Genomic DNA, 23906 nt, shown 5'->3' with positions numbered 1-23906 from the left:
CCCGAGGGTGCGAGGTCTCGTATGGAGACTGTGTCGTAGTGGGTTACAGCGGTCCCCGAGGGTGCGAGGTCTCGTACGGAGACTGTGTCTTCCCGCCCGTCCGGGTACGCAATGTAAGCGTACTGGGGGTTGGCGTGGAGGAGGTCGACCCTCTCGACCAGGGGGTCCGTTTTATTGGCCCTCACGTGTCTTCTCAGTAGTACCGGCCCTGGGGACGTCAGCCATGGCGGTAACGATGTCCCCGATGTGGACTTCCTTGGGAAGACAAACATTTTCTCGTGAGGGGTGGCATTGGTGGCAGTGCAGAGCAGTGACCGAATCGAGTGGAGCGCATCGGGGAGCACCTCCTGCCAGTGGGAGGTCGGAAGGCCCCTAGACTTTAAGGCTAGTAGGGCGGCCTGCCAAACTGTTGCATTCTCTCTTTCCACCTGTCCGTTCCCCCGGGGGTTGTAACTGGTGGTCCTGCTTGTGGCTATACCCCTAGCGAGCAGGTACTGGCGGAGTTCGTCGCTCATAAACGATGAGCCCCGGTCGCTATGGATACAGCTGGGGAAACCGAATAGGGTGAAGAGGCTGTTCAGAGATTTAATGACCGTGGCACTGGTCATGTCCGGGCAGGGGATAGCGAACGGGAACCGGGAGTACTCGGCAATGATGTTGAGGAAGTACACATTGCGGTCGGAGGAGGGGAGAGGCCCTTTGAAATCGACGCTCAGGCGTTCGAAAGGGCGAGTGGCTTTTATCAGGTGGGCTCTGTCTGGTCTATAAAAGTGCGGTTTGCACTCAGCGCAGACTTGGCAGTTCTTGGTCATGGTCCTGACCTCCTCGATGGAGTAAGGCAGGTTGCGGGCCTTGATGAAGTGGAAGAACCTGGTGACCCCCAGGTGGCAGAGGTCATTGTGGAGGGCCCTCAGCCTATCGATCTGCGCGCTGGCGCAGGTGCCACGCGATAGGGCATCTGGGGGTTCATTGAGCTTCCCAGGCCGGTACAAGATCTCGTAATTGTAGGTGGAAAGTTCGATTCTCCACCTCAAGATCTTGTCATTTTTGATTTTGCCCCTCTGCTTGTTGTTGAACATAAAAGCAACTGAACGCTGGTCAGTGAGCAGGGTAAATCGTTTTCCGGCCAGGTAGTGCCTCCAATGACGCACAGCCTCCACGATAGCCTGGGCCTCCTTCTCGACCGCGGAGTGTCTGGTCTCCGGGCCCTGGAGGGTTCGTGAGAAGAATGCCACAGGTCTCCCCGCCTGATTAAGGGTGGCGGCCAGAGCGAAGTCGGACGCATCGCTTTCCACCTGGAAGGGGATGGATTCGTCCACTGCGTGCATGGTGGCTTTGGCAATGTCTTCCTTGATACGGTGGAAGGCTAAGCGGGCCTCTGCCGTCACGGGAAAAAGAGGTGGACTTGATCAGCGGACGGGCTTTGTCTGCATAGTAGGGGACCCACTGAGCGTAGTAGGAAAAAAACCCTAGGCACCTCTTCAGAGCTTTTAGGCAGTGGGGCAGTGGGAGTTCCATAAGGGGACGCATCCGGTCGGGGTCGGGACTGATGACCCTGTGTTCCACAACACAGCCAAGGATGGCGAGGCGGTCTGTGCGGAATATGCACTTCTCCTTGTTATATGTCAGGTTCAGGAGTTGGGCGGTGCGGAGGAATTTCTCGAGGTTTGCGTCATGGTCCTGCAAGTCATGGCCGCAGATGGTCACATTATCTAGGTAAGGGAAAGTGGCCTGCAGCTCGTTTTGATCGACCATCCGGTCCATCTCCCTTTGGAAGACGGAGACCCCGCTGGTAACGCCGAAGGGAACCCTAAGGAAGTGATAGAGGCGGCCGTTTGCCTCAAAAGCAGTATACTGGCGGTCTTCAGGGCTGATGGGGAGCTGGTGGTACGCTGATTTCAGGTCAATGGTCGAAAAGACGCGGTACTGCGCGATCTGGTTGACCATGTCAGCTATGCGGGGAAGTGGGTAGGCGTCCAGCAGGGTGTAGCGGTTTATTGTTTGGCTGTAGTCGATGACCAGGCGTTGTTTCTTGCCGGTCTTAACGACCACAACCTGGGCTCGCCAGGGGCTGGAGCTGCCTTCAATAATCCCCTCCTTCAGGAGCCGCTCCACTTCGGTTTTGATGAAAACCCTGTCCCCGGCACTGTATCGCCTGCTCTTTGTGGCGATGGGCTTACAGTCGGGGGTGAGGTTAGCAAACAGTGGGGGGGGGTGGGACTCTGAGTGTGGAGAGGTTGCATCTGGTGCGCGGCGGGCAATTTGGAGGCTGCTGGCTGCGGACTGTGAGTGGGGGGAGGGGGCCACCGTATGCCATCGTAACGCTTTTGAGGTGGCACTGGAAATCCAACCCCAGTAGAACAGCAGCGCAGAGGTCGGGCAGGACCAGGAGTTTAAAATTATTGAACGCAGTCCCGTCTACTACTAGTGTCACCACGCAGTAGCCACCAATGTCCGCTGACTGGGACTCGGAGGCCATAGAAATCCGCTGGTGCGCAGGCAGGACTGGGAGAGAGCAACGCCGCACCGTGTCGGGGTGGATGAAGCTCTCTGTGCTCCCGGAGTCAAAAAGGCAGTTTATTGCATGGCCGTTTACCTTAACGTCCATTTTGGACCGAGCTAGCTGGTGCGGTCTCGTTTGGTCCAGCGTCACAGAGGCCAGCGTAGGGGTCGGTGTGTCGCTGCGGGTATCAGATGGGGGGGGGGGTTGGCGGTCTGCTGCGTCCCGGCTGGTGTCCAAGATGGCGGCGTCCATGATTCCCATGTGGCTGGAGTCGTCCAAGATGGCTGCTGCTGCGGTGGTTCGCACATGGCTGGGGAGGCCCAAGATGGCGGCCCGCACGGCCCACACGCGGCGCTGTTGGGGGCCCAAGATGGCGGCTCGCACGGCCCACACGCGGCGCTGCTGGCGTTCGGGGTGGCTTTGGCCTTGCAGACGCTGGCGTAGTGTCCCTTTTTCCCGCAGCCCGAGCAGGTCGCATTCTTCGCCGGGCAGCGCGCTCTGGGGTGTTTGGCCTGGCCGCAGAAGTAGCATTTCTGGCCTTGGGATACTGCTGTCTGGCTTTGGGACACTGCTGCGGTAGTTGGGCCGTTGTTGGGCTGTGACTGGGGTGGCACGGTGCTATGGGGCTGTCCTACCGTGTCCCAGGTTGTCGTTCCCCGCGGCGTCAACGGTGCAGAGGAGTAGGCATCCATGCCCCGGAAGGCTGCGTCCAGCGTTAGTGCGATGTCGGAGGCTTTGTCGAGGGTGAGGTCACTCTGCTCCAGCAGTCGCTGTCGGGTGTAGTTGGACCTGTGGCCCGCTACGAAGGCATCCCGGATCAGTTCCTCCGTGTACTTAGTGGGCGTTACCGCCTTACACCCATAGGCCCGGCCAAGCACGGACAGTGCTTGGAGGTATTCCTCAGTCGATTCCCCAGGTTGTTGCTTGCGACTCCCCAGAAGGTGCCTAGCGTATACTTCGCTCACAGGGCGCGTGTACTGGGTCTTGAGGAGCTGGAGGGCGGCTGTGTACGAGGTCGCATCCCGGATGACTGAGTACACTCGGTGGTTCACCTTGGAGATCAGGACAGACAGTTTGTCCGCATCCGTTTCGACCGCAGTGGAGGCAGTCAGGAATGTCTCGAAGCACATGAGCCAGTGAGCAAACTTGGTGGAAGCGTCCACTTCCCGACTGTCCAGGTCCAGGCATGCTGGTGTGAGGATCTTCTCCATTATAAAAAATTTAGTTAATAAAATTGATGCGCCAATTACTCAAAAGACTGAGGTTGAGCGAGTAACAACCAGGCTTTTATTAACTAAAGAATGAAGGTCTTGTCTCGAGTGGTCGACCCGTCCAGAATACTAAGGGACTGGGAGGTAGTCACTTATATACCTGGAATAGTGGGAGGAGTCAGCCGAGGCATGTCCAGACCTGTACCTAGTGGAATACACATACAGACACAGACAGGTATAACAGTGGTTTACCACAATTTGTGACTGCATCTACTGATGATAGTCTAACTCCGGGACATTTAGACAGGAAGAACAGGTCAAGTACAGGAAGGTTGTTGGTGCCTGTGGAGAGAAAGTTGGGGGCAAGAAATATTAGAATTGAACACATTATTTTTAAACTGCAGATAAAAGCCGCCATTGGCAAACCTTTGCAGCAGACCCGAATTCATTATTCATTCAGCAATTCAACTCAAAGCAAAACACTTAAAAAAAAAATTTTTTTTAAATCAGATCAACTTTTATTGTCATTGTTAGTGCACAAGTGCAGTACAACGAAATGTAGGCTTGCGGCTCCCGAGAGTGTACATTTAGATTAAGACATTTAAACATTCAACATACATTTGGCTTGTAATACATTAACATAAACATAACCATAATAAAGTGCATTGGCAGATGTGCAGGCTTTAGAGTTTATTTGTGGAGTTCAGTAGGATGACAGCCCTGGGAAAGAAGCTGTTCCTAAATCTGGTCGTACGGGTGCGAATGCATCTGTAGCGTCTCCCAGATGGCAGGAGGGCGAACAGACTGTGGCTGGGGTGGGTAGGGTCTTTGATGATGGACCGTGACCTCCGTAAACAGCGTTTCTGGTATATGTGCTCTATAGTCGGTAGCCGGGTGCCGGTAATGCGTTGGGCAGTTTTGACTACCCGCTGCTTAATGTTTATAGCAGCAGCGAACAGAAAATGATTAGTCCATTGAAATACTATACAATGAGAGTGAATGGGAATTAAATTATTCCATTACAATTCTGGGCAATGGGAGGGAATGGGAAGTCAATTAGACATTTCAATTCTGGGCAATGGGAGGGAATGGGAAGTCAATTAGACATTTCAATTCTGGGCAATGGGAGGGAATGGGAAGTCAATTAGACATTTCAATTCTGGGCAATGGGAAGTCAATTAGACATTTCAATTCTGGGCAATGGGAGGGAATGGGAAGTCAATTAGACATTTCAATTCTGGGCAATGGGAAGTCAATTAGACATTTCAATTCTGGGCAATGGAAGGGAATGGGAAGTCAATTAGACATTTCAATTCTGGGCAATGGGAGGGAATGGGAAGTGAACTAGTCAAGTGGAGTTTTGAACAATGTGTGTGAATGAATAATGAACTAGACCATTGGATTCTGTACAATGGAAGTGAATGAAAAATGAATTAGTCCAAGTCTGTTGGAATGCTGGACAATGGAAACGGATTAGTCTTTTGGAGTTCTGCACAATGGAGTGACTGAGAAGTGGATTAGTCCAATGGCACTCTGGTAGTGGGAGTGAATGGGAATAGATTTCACCCCGGAACTGTATAGAATGGGGACCACTTTAATGGAGATGGACCAGCTCCACAGTTGACCATTATTTTGGGTCCATTTGCATGAATACATTGATATATTTAATGAGAATATGTTCCTACATTACAACAGTGGCTACATTTCAATAAGTTATTCATTGACTGTAAAGCGCTTTGGGACGTCCGGTGGTCGTGAAAGGCGCTATAGAAATGCAAGTCGTCTTTAATGTTGCAATTTTTTTGTTTTGTAGAATAATTCTTTGGTTTAAAAACTCTATAAAGACCACAACAAATGACAGTGGGTCTCATACAACTTTTTTTCCCACCTTTTTAGTTTTCCCAACTGAGGCTTTGACATTAGGAAGCTCAAACAGCTCATTGAGACTCTTACTGGCATCCAAACTTCATGTAGACCAATATAAATTCATGCATATTTGAAAGCACTGACCTCTCATTCACCTCCAGATTCACACCCGTGTCTCCTGCCCTCGACTTGCTCAGCATTTCCTGGTTGCAAGATTTTAAAAAGGAATAGAAAACCGTTTTAACCAGCAGCTTTCAAATGCAACAGCAGAATTCCTTCCTATCACAACAATCAGCCAGGGAAAAGCTGGCATCTTTTTCTTTGTAAAGCCTTTGAGGAGTGACAGGCTGAGTTCTGCATCATGTCAAACTATATTAAATGCTGAGCTATCTCCTGCTACCATCATGTTAGAAAGTGTGCATGAGACAAGGCTCACTGAGTGGAGATGCACACACAGTTCCAGATAATATGGTCGCCAACGTCTTCCAAACAAACTCCAGTCACAGTTATGTACAGAACAGAGTGTGGTTAATAATATAGTACAGGTCAGCAACATTGCACAGAGCTCTTTGTGTCTCTATCTCCTCAAAACCATCCCGATGTTGCCTCCTTTACCCAACTTCCCTATTCCACCCCCGCAATACGTAGCCTCTCTCTGTGAAGGAGCCTCATACCATGTATTGTATCAGACTGCCTCATACCTTTTGTAAAAATTCAGGGGAAAAAAGAAAAATCTTCCCTGCATATCTGTAAAAAAATATATATACTTTTTTGTGATTTCCCCCAAAGGTCTCAGGTGTCCACACTGCTTGCGGAAGATTTGTCAGCCAACGATGCGCTGTTCTCAGTCAACAGGATGAAGCAGACCAGAGGAGGGACATGTTACCATCAGGAATCCCATCAGGCCCTCATCGTATGTCTCCCCAGGCAAAGTACAACAGGCTTGATCGTTGACATGGAGAAATAGGACAACCTGCAAGAAGAATGTCCCACACCATGCCAACTGCACAGTTACAACATCCCTTCACACATTTGAATTCATATTTCTCTTCGTGCATACAACTACCTTCTCTCGTCCAATAACTTACTTGAAGTGCAACGGAATGGAGGGGTTTCATGCATATCTGGATCTACCCATCCACCAATAGAAACTGTACCCAGCTATAAAAGTATTTTTTCCAAGATACAACCTTACTCTAATGAAATTACAGCAACTCTCACTGATGCAAGTCACCTCTATCCTTGAAGTAGCGGCTTCAACAGCCGCTGATGTGGCAGACATCTCCTGTTCCACCAGATCACCCAGCTCTTTTTGTTTGATGTCTCTTCCTTTAGGCCTTAGCTCCTAAAATAAACATATACTTTGTTTAGTCGTAAATCATCATTTACTATATACACGAGTGTAAAGTTGCAACCTTGTTTTAAAGAATGCTCTGAATCACACTGGTGTTATATTTCACTGGTGTATAAGTTGTTCCCCCTATATTATTATGGGCTTGAAAATGGGCATCAAATACAAGAAGGTGCTGGTTTTTACTGTACTGTCAGTAGCACTGCGGACAGTGCAGAGCAATTCATGAAGGAATTCAACTGAGTCAATCCAGAATTACAAATGGTTCAGCTATTTCTAGTATGGCACTGAAGCATATAGACCAAGTAAGTCCCAGGTTTGATTCTTGTTCTATGCTGTCAGCTGTTCTCAGCTGGGGCAGTTCGGGTGGCTACAGTTGACCTCAGCATCCTTGGGTTGGAGAGGTGGGGAAAAATTTAAAAAGTCACGATTCTTGCTCCTGATCATCCTCCATTGTCTCCTACTGGAAAATGCACCTTGATGAGTTTGGCTGTAATGCATCCCAGGGTCCAATAGTCTACTGGACCCTCATTGTCTAGGCTCACACGTGCAGAATGGTCACTTGGGTGAGGTACTAGATGGTGTCCTGCAGCTGTGGAACTGAACTCCAACATGAGTCAGTGCCTTAGAAAAGGAGGACGACAAATTAGAGCTGGAAAAAGAGGCATGGACCTACGCCCTGCCACGCCAAGTTTTAGCTTGATGTTGGTCCATTGTGCTGCATCCCAAGTCTATCCAATATTTTTCCAAATTTAAGAGAAGAGTGTCAGCCTCTTACCTCCGCAATTGAGTTTATCTGGTTCAGACTTTCTCCCACTTTTGTGCAATCTGCACTGCTCAAAGTTGTAGTGTCCTTCAAACTGGAGAAGTAGGAGAGTACCTCACTGCCGCACTGTTTACATGCTTCCAACAGGCCTAGCAATTAGAAAACAGAACATAAGGTACGGGCAAAATAGTATAGCCACAGACCAAAATTACAACCACACACTACCATAGCCTGCTGTCAGGGGTTTCATTCCAAGGTCAGTCGAGTTCTCTCCCTCCTTGCTCACCTTGGTTGTAAAGACACTGAGGAACTGAGCCCACAGATTTTCTTTGATGACATGGGCTATGGCATGACAAAGATCAGCCAGGGTTCCTGCTCCTGAAGGTTTTCCAGTGATCCCTAGGGATCGAACCTTTGAGTAAAGTTCAGCTGTGGTACACCTGTGGCCAAATAGCCTGCCAACACCTCTGGCCAAGGCTCAGATCTAAGAATGGCTATATGGGTGAGGTACCGAGTGCAACTGCCACCTATTTAACAGTCCACAGCGAGGAATCAATGACTACGGGACACAAAGGGAAATAAACTGGGGAACAAAATAAAAATAAAACCCCAACTGACTAGTGGGAATGTAAGTCAATTGATGCAAGCAAGGCGTTGCATTTTAAGCAAACCCACATGCCAGCTTGTTAACAAGATCATACACGACAGCAGATTGAGAGCATTACTTACGGTCTGCATGCTCCATTGGCACCATATGGGAGGTGGCACTACCCTGAACAATGGTATCACCTATCAAATGGGTAAAGAGGGTGACTGACTGCAGCAGGTTGCTGGCATCTGGAAAATAAAAAAATATGTAAGAGAATTAAAATACAGTACAGGAAAGGAGCACAGAATAATGACAATTCAGGAGGCCCAAAATATTCTTCATCATAAACAACGTTTTCCGCCCTTCCTCCTCTTAAGGTACTGACTCTTGCTGGCGAACAATCTGTAGTGCCAGCCATTCTCCAGTACCTTGACCAAGTGGCCATTTTTCACGTATGATCTTAGGCGGGGTGTGTCTGGAACTTATTCACCTGTAGGGGGACCCCACAGTCAAGTTCGTTCCTGTTCAATAACAGGAACAATGAATTAATTTTTCCCTTTCTTAATCCCTATCTTTAATCCCAGTGTATTATACAATAAATACATGTGTTATACCTTGTAGGCACAATGATCTGAGGGGGGTGGAGCACCTCGCAGGAATGATAGGAGAGTTCAGAAAACATTTAAGAAAAGCACTGTGTGTTGATACAGGGGATACAAATGACGTTAAGGTTATTATTGTGCCTGTCATTAAACTATTCACCTTTTTTGACTTTTCTACTTTGTCTGCAGTGTGGTCTCAGAGCAGGTTCTGAGACTGCAATGTTCAGGTCTCATATCTGATAGTTGGCTCAGAGGTCGGAGGTTACTTTATTGCAAGGTGGAAGGTCGGGTAGAGGTGGTATTGAGGACTGTTAATCCAAGAGGGATGGCGGCGAGGGGAATGAGTAGATTAGACGATGTGCTGAGCAATCAACTGAGCATCTCGGGCTGAAGCTGGTGCTCTCGCCCTCCCACTCCTGCTCCTTCCTCATGCGGGTCGACCTCGTCAGACGTGGGTAGGTCCTCTTGCTCTTCTCGCTCCGTGCATTGCATGTTGCGCAGTGAGGCTATGCAGAATGCAGCACACAAGAACAATATGGGAGGCTCTCTATGAGTTGGTACTGCAGAGACCCCAGACCTATCCTGGCACCAAGATAGTCGCTTAATGAGTGCAAACGTATGTTTGATAATCATTCTGGTGGACCCCCCATTATTTTATAATACACTCCGATTGTATCTCAACTCTGTGGATGAGCTCGGGTTACGGAGAAGTGTCATGAGCCATATGTGCAAGGGGTAGCTAGTCCCCTAGCAGCCATCTTCTGACGTTACGACTTGGGTGGAATAGTGGGGGGATGGTTGACTGCTGCAGAATGAAAGCATCGTGAATTCTATGTGTGTCAGTCGAGGCTCAATGTTAGCACGCTCACCTCGGTCAGAAGGTTGTGGGTTTGCGTCCCACTCCCTGACTTGAGCACATAATCTAGACTGACACTCCAGTGCAGTACTGAGGGAGTGCTGCACTGTCGGAGGTACTGTCTTTCAGATGAAACGTTAAACCGAGGTCCCGCCTGCTCTCTCAAGGTGGATGTAAAAGATCCCATGGCACTATTCGAAAAAGAGCAGGGATGTTCGCCCCGGTGTCCTGGCCAATATTTATCCCTCAACCAACACCACTAAAAACAGATTATCTGGTCATTAGCACATTGCTATTTGTGGGAGCTTGCTGTGTACAAATTGGCTGCCGCGTTTCCTACATTACAACAGTGACTACACTTCAAAAAAAGTACTTCATTGGCTGTAAAGCCCTTTGGGACGTCATGTGGTCTTGAAAGGCGCTATAGAAATGCAAGTCTTTCGTTCTATCAGGAAACCGGGGCGGACCTGCACGACTCAGTAACCAGCTGCACATTGATTGAATGGTAGCCTTTCTTGTTGACAATAGCGGCTGGCCGATTGTTGGCTTGCCTAATGGCTACATGCGTGCCGTCTAGGACACCCGTTACAGTCATGGGAAGCCAACTACTGCAGAAAAGCCCACAGCTTTCATGCTGACTGATGACGTCCATTGGGCCCTGATGTAGTTGTTGGCCCTGGCAAAGGGAGCATTATTGGCCTGCTTTACGGACTGCAGATTAACTGATGCCAGTAATGTCACCTGTTGCAGCCTGGAAGGAGCCCAAGGCAAAGTTAAGAGCCGTGTTGACCTTCAGTGCCACAGGCAATGCATGGCCACCTGGCAGAGTGAGCTGTAGGTCTTGCTGTAGGAGGCTGCACGGGTCTGTGACATCCTGTCTAGAGAAGAGCACTGCTCTTCAGTCATCCAGGTAAGTGACTCTAGGCCGCTCGACCTTACGGAGTGGGTATGGTTTTTGTGAGCTCATGTGTGGTCTCCCGAGAGGTCCCACTGCCGCTCCTGCAGCTCCTCTTCGTACAACCAAACTGGTGCCTAGGATGACACCATCTTGAGCCCTGTGCTTGTTGAGGGTATAGAAGCAGCATAAATGTTCAAGAAAGCAAATTCCAAGCAAAATACCTGTGGGCAACCAAACAATGCTATAGCAAACTGATACCAATGAGCAGAGTGCTTGCAAGCGAGTGTCCTTTTAAATACCACTTCTGATTACAGTTTTAAAACCAAACCCGCCCAGGATTCCCGAGTGAGCTCAGCAGTGGGCAACCTAAAATGGGTCCTAATAACAATATAGGACCCCGATTTGAATACGTTAATTAGGCTCCCATCTGCTTCAGTCGAAGGGAGTTAAAATCTGTTAAGTCTGTGGGTTGTATTATAAATAATCACAGACTCCACTGTTAACAAAATAAAACACGTCTTTACTATTCAGAGGCTCGGGCGATTCTGCCCTAGTTAACGTATCACAACCCTTATATACTGGTGTGGTCACTATTGGTATTACAGTATACATGAGCCAACAAATAGTGCCACACCGAAAGTAGTGCTCTTAAAGGCGAACGGTTACATTCTATAGTTCCCTTAAAGGTAAACGGTTACATACACAACACTCCTCCCTTTTTAGCTTATTACTTACAGAATCCCCTTTAAACATACAATCTTCAACTTCATATAACAGTTTACAGATATACTCTCGATGGAGTCAACATCATATAACAGTTTACATGTTTAGTCTCTGTGGAGGTTTCCGGATCCTCTCTGGATAATGCCGAAGTGGTGTCGTCATTCCTAGCGGCCCAGTAGGGGTGCCTGGCAAAATCGATTCAGCTGGAACAACAGTGTCAGGTTCATCTGAATCCAATGTTACTAGATCAGCAGTAGGTGTTCTAGGTATTTCAGTTTCAACATTACTTGGGTCAGGTGGTGAAGTCGAGTGCTCATTTGTGGCGGACTCTATGAGCTGGTCAACATGGCGCCTTATTACATTGTCCCCAATGTTCACCGTGTACATCAACGGGCCTAGCCTTTTTTTAATAGTTCCAGGCTGCCATTTTTCTGTACGATAGTCCCGGGCCAAAACTTGTTGCCCCATCTTGAAAGACCTAGTTGCCCTGTCATTGATGTTCTGGAATTGCCGGTTCTCCACGTCCCTTCTGACATTGGGTTTAAGTAGATCCAGCCGGCATCTTAAGCGTCTGTTAAAAAACATCATTGCGGGAGTTTGATTTGTGACCGCATGTGTTGCATTTCGGTATGCCAACAAAAAACTGTCTACCTTATGTTGTAGACTTATGTCTTCATTACTCATGGCCTTTACGGCCTTCTTGAAGGTCTGGACGAACCTTTCAGCCAACCCATTGGAGGCGGGATGGTATGGGGCTGATGTGTAATGTTTAACCCCATTGCTCTTTAGGAATTTCTTGAATTCCTCGGACACAAATTGTGGTCCGTTATCGGAACAGATCTGTTCCGGCAGGCCATTCCGAGCAAACATGGTTCTTAACACCGTGATGGTTTTCTCCGTCGTGGTGGTGGTCATTTTAATTACTTCCGGCCACTTGGAGTGGGCATCTACCGCTATCAGGAACATCGAGTCCATAAATGGACCAGCAAAGTCGATGTGTACTCTTTGCCAAGGAGATGAGGGCCACTCCCATGGGTGCAGAGGAGCCGGTGGTGGTGCGTTCTGAACCCTCTGACATCCTAGGCAATTCTTGGTGATCTCCTCTATGTTCCCGTCAATGCCTGGCCACCACACAAATGCTCTCGCTAAATTCTTCATCTTTACTCCACCCAGATGTCCTTCGTGCAGCTCCTTGAGTACTTTCTTTTGGTGTTTGGGCGGAATCACCACTCTCGACCCACACATTAGGGTTCCCCGGCACACCGACAGTTGTTCTTTCCTCTGTGAGAATGCCTGCAGTGTTGGTTCGCTCTGTGCTGGCCATCCCTTCACCGTTAAGTCATAGACTCGTGAAAGAGTCGGGTCTCCTTGTCTCCTTCTCAATCATTGAGTTTGTTATCGGCAGACATTCCACAATGGACGAGTGGAACAACTCCACTGGGTCCCCTGTACTCGCTTCTTCTACTGTCGGCAATGGTAAGCGTGATAACCCATCGGCATTTCCGTGTTTTGTTGACCTTTTGTACTCAATGTCATACTGGTGTGCCCCAAGTAAGACTGACCATCTTTGTAGCCTTTGTGCTGTCATGTTGGACACGGCCTTGTTCGGGTTAAATATGGACACCAACGGCTGGTGGTCTGTCAGCAATGTGAACCTCTTACATTGCAAGTAATGGTTGAATTTCTTCACGCCCCACACAAGACTGAGGGCCTCCCTGTCTATCTGGGCGTAATTTCGCTCCGCGGTTGTCAAAGATCGGGACGCGAAAGCCACTGGCCTTTCCGAGCCATTTGGAAGCCTGTGCGAAAGTACTGCTCCAATTCCGTACGGTGAAGCATCACACGCCAGCCGAAGAGGTAATGCTGGGTTGAAATGAGCCAACACTTCCTCGGAGGTAATCAACTCCTTGCTTCTGCGAAAAGCCTTTTTGCACTCCTCACTCCACTTCCATGGTGTCTCCTTTCGCAACAGCTCATTCAGTGGATGCAGCACCGTGGACAAATTTGGTAGGAACTTGTGGTAGTAATTGATCAACCCCAAGAATGATCTTAACTGTGACACGTTCCCTGGAGCGGGAGCCTTCACGACCGCTTCTATCTTCTCCGGTGATTTATGTAGTCCCTCGCGGTCAATGATATGACCGCAGTATGAGATTCGTTTTTGGAAAAACTCACACTTATTGCGGTTAACCCTAAGGCCATACTCCTTTAACCTGGTGAGTACCAGTTTCAAATTCGTGAGGTGTTCCTCTTCATCCATTCCCGTGATTAGGATATCATCCAAATAGCACTGCGTGCTTGGAATTCCTTGTAACACCTGTTCCATGGCCCTCTGCCAAATTGCTGGTGCCGAAGCCACTCCAAAGACCAGTCTGTTATAACGGTACAAACCTCTGTGGGTATTGATAGTTAGGTATTGGCGTGACTCTTCCTCAACCTCCATCTGCAAATATGCCTGAGCTAGGTCTATCTTCGTGAAGTGTTTTCCTCCAGCCAACGAAGCGAAAATATCTTCAATCCTTGGCAGCGGGTATTGCACCGAATGAAGCACTGGGTTCACTGTGATCTTGAAATCCCCGCAGATACGGACCTTCCCCGGTCCCCCTGGCTTACTACTTGGTGAGGATTTCATGACGGGTACAATGGGCGTGGCCCACTCACTGTAGTCTACTTTTGACAGAACCCCTGATCGTTCAAGTTCTTCTAGTTCTGCCTCCACTGCTGGTCGTATTGCATACGGTACCGACCTGGCCTTACAAAACTTTGGGCTTGCATGTTCTGCAATCTTAACCCTTGCTTTAATACCTCGCAGCTTACCCAGCCCTTGTTGGAATACTTCTTTCGCTTCATCTAATATTCGGGACAACCGTTCAGATTTGACGTCCTCTTTCTCGTGCTCCACCGACATGGCGTTTAGCTCATGCCAATCCATCTTTATTTTTCGGATCCACTCCCGTCCTAGAAGTGGTGGACCTCCCTCAGGCAGTACATACAGATCCAGACGGCGGTAATTTTTGTCTTTGTATCGCACATTAACTCCTGCCTTCCCAATAGGGAATACTTTGTGTCCCGTGTATGTCTGTAGTACTAATTCTGTATTCCGTAGTGGAATATGTTTGAAAAACTTTTTATAGTCATGCTTATTCATGACCGTCAATGCCGATCCCGTGTCTACTTCCATTTTGACTTTGGCCTTTTCAATCCGCAGCGTCATCCAAATGGTTTGTCTGTCAGCTTCGTTGTTCACGTTGTGAATTTTTAGACTATCCAGTCCCTTGTATTTGAAGTGTGAGTCGGACTTTTGTTCCCTTGGACTCTTCTTGTACCCTTTTTTTGCGGACTCCCTCTTGTTGTCCGTCATTCTTGACCGGCATACTTTTGCTATGTGCCCGATCCTGCCACATTTCCTACATTCTTGGTTCTTAAACCAGCACTGATTCTGGTCGTGCGTTGTCTTTCCACAACGGTAGCATTTGGAAGTGCTTGCAGTAATTTGATCCTTCAGCACTGCTACGATCTCTTCGAAGGTCTGGTCCACTGGTTTAACTGGTGCTATTAGATGTTTCAAGAGCCCGTATGTTTTTGCTCCCATCGAATTTAACAAAGTTATTGCCTTGTCGTATATGGCTACGCAATATATTCCTATGCGTTCCCCATACGTGGCCCTGTCTTCTATTTCAGCATTAAAATCATTAATATTTCCTCGCTTAGGCATCTTCTTCTCTTTCCGAGAACAGCACAAGTATTTCTTTACTTATTATTAATTTTCTTCTCTTCTTGAGAACACAAGTATTGCTTTACTTATTTCTTGTTTCTGAAAATTCTAATTAATTTTCTAAGATGGCGGTTTCCCGCTTCTGCCTTCTTCCCCTCCCCGCCCACTTCAATGGCGGTTTTCCCGCGCTTGACGGTCTTCGCCCGTCCCCCGACGCTGTCTTTCAGCCCGAGTGCGGCCCTTATCAGCGGATGCGATCGATGGTCCGGCTGCGCCTCGCACTTGAAAGCGGCCCCCGGCCTCTGGCTCACCCGCGCGCGCGGATCTTGCTCGCTCCCTCCCGGGCTCTGGCTTACTCGCTCGCGCGTTTCACCGCGGCTCTTATCAGGGATTGCGATCGCCCTTATCTCCCGATCGGTGGCACTGTCTTTGCAGCCAACGCTGCGGCTTACCCACGAGGTTATGGAGGCTTCAGGGTCCTAATGCCTGTCGCTTCCAGCCTGTCGGTTCCAGACTGGTGAGGATTGAAACCTCTCTTCAACGTCCTGTCTTCGGACGAAGCTGCCGTGGAACAACTGCCGCAGGGTTCGAATCCTGACTCGTCGCCAATGTTAAGTCTGTGGGTTGTATTATAAATAATCACAGACTCCACTGTTAACAAAATAAAACACGTCTTTACTATTCAGAGGCTCGGGCGATTCTGCCCTAGTTAACGTATCACAACCCTTATATACTGGTGTGGTCACTATTGGTATTACAGTATACATGAGCCAACAAATAGTGCCACACCGAAAGTAGTGCTCTTAAAGGCGAACGGTTACATTCTATAGTTCCCTTAAAGGTAAACGGTTACATACACAACAAAATCGATCCTTAAATGTCTGAACAAAGTCACACCCCACACACCAAGTCACCATTGGTTTGGTTAGTCAATGTTTATCACGTCTGTATTTCCTCAGATCCTACCTGATCTGTCAGACAGATACTTCATGTGTCCATCTTGTAGTCTGTTGAGGGAATCCAGTGCTGCCTGACCTCTGGTGATGAGATAATCTGCAGGAACCAATCGATTGCAGTAAGGATTCCATGTTTTCCGCTAGGTTGCAAGTTTCTCTCACTAATTTGAAAAGCTACATTAACCATATTAAGCACGGCATCGAAAAGGTGTTACGTTTTCTTTTGAGGGTAGGAAAGAGTGGGACATGATCCCCAATGTTTTCCGCTCTTGTCTCTCCAAACCTCACAACCCTTGCAGATACAGGGTAATTTTCCAAGGTGTGGAGCCTCACTAGTTGGGAGGGAGGGTCACAGAATTAGCTTCGGAGTGTTATAACCCCATCTCCAACCCACACTCACATCTAGCAAAGCACCACACTCGGAACAGAACCTCGCAAACTGACCTCCCGAATGTGCTCTCTGACCTCTGCCAAAGCCATTGAGTTCATTTCCAGGAGACAGTCGGAATGGCTCTCCTGATTCCGTCCATTCCGATGAGCAAATGCCTAGCACCCCAACAGTGATACAATTAAAAGCAGCAATGTGCAGTTAAAGCTCACCTCCTACTGTTGTATGATGTTCCTGCGCAATGGGGTTAAAGCTCACCTCCCAGTTCAATGATAGGTGATGCTGCAGGATTTTACTTACTGCAAACCGGCTAACTGATTTACACAGATTTTCCGTCTATCTCCCTGACTAGCCAGTCTGCTGCAGGTCTGTCAGTCTGTGCCACTACACCTAGGTGTTCCAGTACACGACGTCACCCAATTCCCAAAGTTGCTCAGGCTGTCGGAGGTCACCAGGGGAGACACAACACTCGCCCCTGAGAAAGAACAGAAGATTTCATTGCCTCTGTCCTGGCTGCCTACCTCTCAACGTGATGAAAGGGTAGAATTCAGATTCCTGATTTCTATAGAGCCAGAAAGTCAGCTTAGTGATGGCTTGGGAGACCAGCATGTAGCTCCTGCTTTTCTCAGCAGTGCCGAGTTATGTCGGGTTGTCCTGATTTAATGAGAGCCAACGATAGTTTTGCTGGGCTCCATCCGAACTGTGGTGGAAGGACAATATTCTGGCCACAATGTGCACCCTACCTCGAAATCTAATGTAAAAACAACTTTTTTCCTATCTTCACATAAATCAGCTTCAAAACTACTTCACATTCAGATCTTTGCTATTACTATTTAAACTACATTTTGGTTCAAACTCTGACCAGCCTCGTCACCTCTTGCTTTCTGTATTTACCTGCAGAACTGGTGCAGCCAACATGAAGGGGATCATCCAACCTGCTGAGCGCATCCTGAACGATTCCCTCCGCCTCCTCCAACGCACAGCGCAGCAGAGCGAACTGTTCATCGAGCAGCTGCTTCTCCAGAGCTTGCTCATGATTCTCCTAAAGAATACAGAACACATGAAGCCAGCACGGTACATCCAAATCGCGCCCAGTCCAGTTACACACACAATGGAAACACACCCCGTCCAGTTACACAGCACAACGGAAACACACCCAGTCCAGTTACACACACAATGGAAACACACCCAGTCCAGTTACACACACAATGGAAACACGCCCAGTCCAGTTACACACACAATGGAAACACGCCCAGTCCAGTTACACACACAATGGAAACACACCCAGTTCAGTTACACACACAATGGAAACACGCCCAGTCCAGTTACACACACAATGGAAACACGCCCAGTCCAGTTACACACACAATGGAAACACGCCCAGTCCAGTTACACACACAATGGAAACACGCCCAGTCCAGTTACACACACAACGGAAACACGCCCAGTCCAGTTACACACACAATGGAAACACGCCCAGTCCAGTTACACACACAACGGAAACACGCCCAGTCCAGTTACACACACAATGGAAACACGCCCAGTCCAGTTACACACACAATGGAAACACGCCCAGTCCAGTTACACACACAATGGAAACACGCCCAGTCCAGTTACATAGTACAATTGAAATACATACACATAGTTTGGTTACATGACACAATGGAAACATACCCAATGTTATTACACAGTACAACAAAAATACACACACTTTTGCATTCTGGATTCATGGTATAATGAAAGTGTCCACACACTTCACCGTCACAGTGTAACATAGTACCTCAACCGTTCACACCAGTTCAACAGTACAAGAGACTCCTGAAACCACTCAAGTCCAGTTCTACATTACAAAATAGTTTTGGAATCACTCAGTCCAGTTCTATGGTAGGAGAATGTGCTGGAGTCATGGTATAACAGAATCTTAGAAACTGCATCGAGAGATTCCATAGTATAGCCATTTTCAATACTCTCTCTATTCAACTTCACTAAGCGTAGTGCCACAATTACTTTGGTTCCACCAAATAACAGGGCATTACAATTGGCCGCAAAGGGTCATTCAATCAAGGAGCTGAATAAGGTCTTTTCACTGGGAAACCTAGGCATCAGCATTACAAAATTATTATTTATAAAAGGGGTAGTGGAGGACTGGGTGTCAGAGTGGGTTAGACATTGTGACTTGACTTCGGATCCCAAATGTGAAACCAGCCCAGACTGATGGGATACACGTATCCTCTTCCTCGACTGTAAGGGTCCTGTGTGAAAGGAGTGTGAGTCGACGCATTCAGCTCCCAGTTGTTTGGGCCCACAGCACACAATTACCTCCAAATTGGCGATGTAAACCAGAGGCATCAGAGAGAAACTGTGAGAAATGGATAGATGGCAGTGAACTTGTGAGGTTGTGTGTGTGTCAGGGGGTGGGGGGATGTTAAGGGGTATTATTGGAGACAGAGCAGAGGAACATTGTCAGCTTGGCTCAGTTGGCATCACTCTCACTATTGAGGATGTCAGCACATAATCTAGGCCGACACTTCAGTGCCGTTCTGAGGGAGTGCTGCATTGTCAGAGGCGTTGTCCTTTGGGTAAGACTTTAAACTGAGGCCCCATCCATCTGTTCTGGTGAATGTGAAAGATCCTATCCAAAGTAGAACAGGGTGTCCTCACTCAAGCAACACAGCCAGCAGCAGGTCATTTATTTCAGTGTGTAACGCAACTGGGTGCACGTATTTCTGTTGTCAGATATTCATCAGACACAGAGTTCGGTTTGACACTTGAACCCTGGCCAGAGCAACTCCGTGCATACTTTTTCATTCAGCTGGTTCTGCAGCCCCTCGACCGTTCGGCTGGTGTTGTCCCTCTCTGCTGACAGGGCCTCCTTCAGCTGCTCCAGCTTGTCCTGTAGTGCGGTTAACGTGCTCTCCTTCTGATTCACAGCCTCACTTAACGCTGTCTTTTCTGACGTCAGGGATTCGATCGTTGATGCCATTACTGTGCTCACCTAGTGGGGAGCGACAAACGGGAAACAAAGTAAGGAAGCATTTTAAACTTTAATGAATAAAATATACTTACATTTTCCTCAGGAATTAATTTTTTTTTAAGTATCAATCCCTGTTAATCTGTTTTAAAAGGTCCTTTTCTTTGAAGCATTTTATTTAACCTTTTTTTTTTTAAAAAAAGAGATTTTTTACATTTCACTGCAATGTGTCTATCGTAATGAGGCAAATGACCGAAATACACTTTCAATTATCCATAACAATGTGTAACCGTTTATCCAGCCCTGTAATTACAATTCAGTTTACATTCCATTGCTAGCTTCTTGCCAAACTTGATACAACAGGTAAAATGGGTAAAAGAATAGAACGTTCTGATGAAAGGTCCTCGACCTGGAACGTTAACGCTGTTTCTTACTCTCTAGGAACATAGGAACAGGAGGAGGCCATTCAGCCCCTCAAGCCTATCCCACCATTCAATTAGATCATGGCTGATCTGTATCTTAATTCTGTAACCCTTAATACCCTTGCCTAACAAAAATCTATCAATCGCAATTTTGAAATTCTCAATTGACCCCCAGCCTCAAAAGCTTTTTGGGCGAGATTGTTCCGGATTTCCACCACCCTTTGTGTGATGAAGTGCTTTCTGACATCACCCCTGAACGGCCTGGCTCTAATTTTAAGGTTACGGCCCATCAGAGGAAATAGTTTCTCTCTCTCTATCCTATCAACTCCTTTAATCATCTTAAACACTTCAATTAGATCACCCCTTAATCTTCTAAACTCAAGGGAATAGAAGCCTAGTCTCTGCAACCTGTCCTCATAATCTTAACCCCTTTAGCCCCATCTACAGGTGATGCCTGCTGAGTATTTCCAGGATTTTCTGTGAACGGTTAAGTGAATAAAGTCACTTGGCAAAAATAATTGTTCATTTAACCGTTTTTTTAATGTATACAGATAAATAGTCAGACAGTTGAGACAATGGATCCAGGCTACTTTTAGGAGACCTCCTTCAGTCAGGAAGATCGGTGAATGAAGCTCACTAATGTCCTAGTTCCACAGAGCCAGTGTCTGAATCATTTTAAACTGGGTATTTTGTGCAGTAAGCTGGACTAAGCAAACGGAGCGAGGAGTTCCTGAACCCGCCCTCTAATCTTGAAGGGACGTATCTGTACTCTTACCTGTTGAGAGTCCTCGTGCGAGCTTTTCAGTGACACCACCTCCTCATTCCTGGATTTCAGCTCTTGCTGCAGGGATTCCAAGAACCGAGTCTGCTCCTGAGCCTGTAGTTTCAGGAAAGAGAAGTTGATCAGCCCCTCAGAGCCATCAAACTGTCTGGGATTTCCCATGTTTTAAAAGACTTGCAAACTCACAGAAAAGACAGGCCTTAATCTCAGAAAAAACTTCCCTTTTGGACACCTCCCCCATCAGTGCCATCAATTAACCCATTACCCACCAGAATTGCACGTGACCAGTGAACACGTGTATTTATCCAACAGCTTTTGGGAACAGGGCCATTAAACCTAGAACTCCGAAAGCAACCCCACCTATCCGCCTTCTCACCATATCCCTCAATCCCATCGGTCTCCAAAAACACATTCAAGTGCCTCTTGAAACATTGATACACTGCACTTCAATTGGCCTCTTGATAATTCATTCCACAAATCTGGCTGCTGCAGTTGGTAAATACACTGTTGAAAATGGTAATGGTCTCTACAGATCGGGAAGGTGCCACCTCCAGTTCCGAGTCTGTGCTCAGCGAGCTGATCTCGCCTAGGGGTGTGTTTTACCTCAGTTTTCCTGGGCTTGTGGCAGAGGTGGGGTGGCGGGGGTGGTGTAATCAGGCAGGATTGCTAATCCACATCACTATCCAGCAACCGTCCCCCCCCTTCCGCCCCGCCAGAAGTGCCCGTGTGTGTGGCCATGGGGTGAGGGCGGCATCGAGCTTGGCTGTAACGTACTGTAGTCAAACATCCTGCCAACACTCTGCGTCAAAGCTCACAAATGAGCAACAACTTGCATTTATATAGCGCCTTTAACGTAGTAAAAACATCCCAAGGTGCTTTACAGGACCGTTATCAGAACAAATTTGACACCGAGGCACATAAGGAGATATTGGGACTTGGTCAAAGAGATAGGTTTTAAGGAGAGTCTTAAAAGGAGAGAGATGTCGAGAGGCGGAGAGGTTAGGGGAAGGATGGCCAGTTGGGCGAGGTAGTGGGGGAATGAAGGGCACTGGGTGGAACTATACCCCAGCACGAGGCAGCACCTTCAGAGGGGCGAGGGAAAGAAAAAGGAGACTTATTAAAAACCCGACAGAAATAGTGTAACAGATCCGAGATTTGTCTTCCACTGAGCTGGATTGGAATTACTGCACCAGCTTTCGAGATTACACAGGTCCTGCGATCAGACGACGGTGGAATTTCTCCTGATCCACTGTGATCTGGCCAGCTAGCTGCTGCACTCACTTTCTGCTGGATATCTTCTTTCAGCCGATGCACGGTCTCCTCCAACTCCTTCTTCACCTGTTCCATGTCCTCCTGCGTCTGACGAAACAATGTCATTTGCTTCGTTACCTCTGCGTTCTGTAAAAATTAGAGCAGGGGCAGTCAGTCAGGGCAACGGGTGGGTAATCAGTCTGCACTTTCACCACTGGGACTACAGAACACATTTAAAGCACACCGTGGCCCAGAGACACTCAATAGCAGCTTTCTAAAAGCCTTCAAAGCTTCAGTGTTCATTGTTCTGAAGTGGCCTGTTTGAGCTGTTTAACAATCTCGGCCATACACTCTCGAACACCCTCCCTAAACCCTTCCGCCTTGCCATCTCTCTCCTCACCTTCACAAGTCTCCTCTCTCTCTTCAGTCATCTCCCTGTGAAGTACGATGGGGCATTTACGAGAATCATACAGCACAGAAGGGGGTTCATTTGGCCTATCATGTCTGTGTCGACTCTTTGGTAGAGCTATCCAATTAGTCCCACTCCCCTGCTCTTTCCCCATAGCCCTGCAAATATTTCCTTTTCAAGTATATATACATATATAGATGAGCTTGAGCACAGAGCTTGGAGAATGCAACGGAGTGGATCGCAAGCAGAGTGGAGGAATTGGTGAGTGCAGGAATCCGGTGGAGAGGAGGAAGGCGATTGAGACGTCTAACTGAGAAGGAGGAGTGGAGCCACAGAACCCAAGGACTCGAATAGGCACGAGCGTGGACCTGGGGGAGAGCGAGAGGAGAGGCCAGAGATAAAGGTAGGCTCGAGAGCCCAGAGAAAGCGCGAGCATCAGGGAGCGACGTAAGTGGCATCAACACAAGGGAAGGAGCTGATTGGTGAGTAGCTGGTGATTTTTTTTTAACGTCTTAAGTTTATTTCTGTTAAGTTACTTAATAGTCTATTAAGTAGAGGCATGGCAGGGCACCTCGGTCCTGTGGAATGCACATCTTGTGCCATGTGGGAACTCCAGGACGCTTCCCATGTCCTGGACAACCACATGTGCAGGAAGTGTCGTCAGCTGGAGGAGCTCAAGCTCCAGGTTTCGGAGCTTGAGCAGCAGCTGGCGTCACTGCGGTGCATCCGTGAGGCTGAGAGCTATGTGGATAGCACATTTCAGGAGGGGGTCACCCCACAACGTAAGAGTGTGCAGGCAGAGAGGGAATGGGTGACCGTCAGACAGAAAAGGATGACCAGGCAGGTAGTGCAGGAGTCCCCCGAGTCCATCTCACTCTCTAACCAGTAGGTGAGGGCAATGGTTCCTCTGGGGAGAACAGCCAGAGCCAAGTCCACGGCACCATGGGTGGCTCAGCTGTACAGGGGTTGGCCGGGGGGGGGGGTGGAGGAAGATCGGGAAAGCAATAGTGATGGGAGATTCGATAATTAGGGGAACAGACAGACGTTTCTGCGGCCGCAGACATGATTCCAGGATGGTATGTTGCCTCCCTGGTGTCAGGGTCAAGGATGTAACTGAGCGGCTGCAAAACATTCTGAGGGGAGAGTGTGAACAGCCAGAGGTCGTGGTCCATATTGGTATCAACGACATAGGTAGAAAGAGGGATGAAGTCCTGCAGGCAGATTTTACAGAGCTGGGAAAGAGATTAAAAAGCAGGACCTCAAAGGTAGTAATCTCTGGATTACTCCCGGTGCCACGCGCTAGTGAATATAGAAATAGGAGGATAGAGCACATGAATGTGTGGCTGGAGAGATGGTTCAGGAGGGCAGTGTTTTAGATTCCTGGGACATTGGGACCAGTGCTGGGGGGAGGTGGGACCTGTACAGGTTTTAAACTAACTTGGCAGGGGGATGGGCACCAAGATGCAGCATTAGAAAGGAGAAACAAGGTGCACAAAGGATTGGGAGACACAGCTAGCACTAGAGTAAGAAATAGTACGATATCAGGAGGGGTCAGACTAAGAGAATACAATAAGGTCCAAGATAGGTTTACAGTGCATGTGTATAAATGCACGAAGCGTGGTAAATAAGGTTGGTGAGCTGCAGACGC

At 48.1% G+C, this 23906-nt stretch overlaps 1 protein-coding gene across 5 annotated transcripts in view; it reads right to left on the bottom strand.

Annotated features, from left to right (window-relative positions):
• Window positions 1–23906, bottom strand: part of hip1 (huntingtin interacting protein 1) — a 279248-nt gene that overhangs the window by 22544 nt on the left and 232798 nt on the right. For 4 of the 5 annotated variants that reach the window (XM_085964331.1, XM_085964332.1, XM_085964334.1 and 1 more), the window contains 9 exons: window positions 21880–21996; window positions 20593–20694; window positions 19225–19419; window positions 17319–17466; window positions 16047–16133; window positions 8427–8534; window positions 7710–7846; window positions 6815–6925; window positions 5725–5783 (listed from right to left, as the gene is read on the bottom strand). In XM_085964331.1, coding sequence (XP_085820457.1) covers window positions 5725–5783; window positions 6815–6925; window positions 7710–7846; window positions 8427–8534; window positions 16047–16133; window positions 17319–17466; window positions 19225–19419; window positions 20593–20694; window positions 21880–21996 — 1064 coding nt within the window. Of the gene's footprint in view, window positions 1–3966; window positions 4057–5724; window positions 5784–6814; window positions 6926–7709; window positions 7847–8426; window positions 8535–16046; window positions 16134–17318; window positions 17467–19224; window positions 19420–20592; window positions 20695–21879; window positions 21997–23906 lie in introns of all 5 variants that reach the window. The other variant, XR_015073207.1, reaches the window with a different exon arrangement.

Source organism: Somniosus microcephalus, chromosome 22 (genome assembly GCF_052327205.1).
Source record: "Somniosus microcephalus isolate GS21.2 chromosome 22, FLI_Smic_1.0, whole genome shotgun sequence".
NCBI classification, from domain to species: domain Eukaryota; kingdom Metazoa; phylum Chordata; class Chondrichthyes; order Squaliformes; family Somniosidae; genus Somniosus; species Somniosus microcephalus.
The sequence above is the reverse complement of the archived record's forward strand: the minus strand, read 5'-3'. Positions and strand labels throughout refer to the sequence as shown.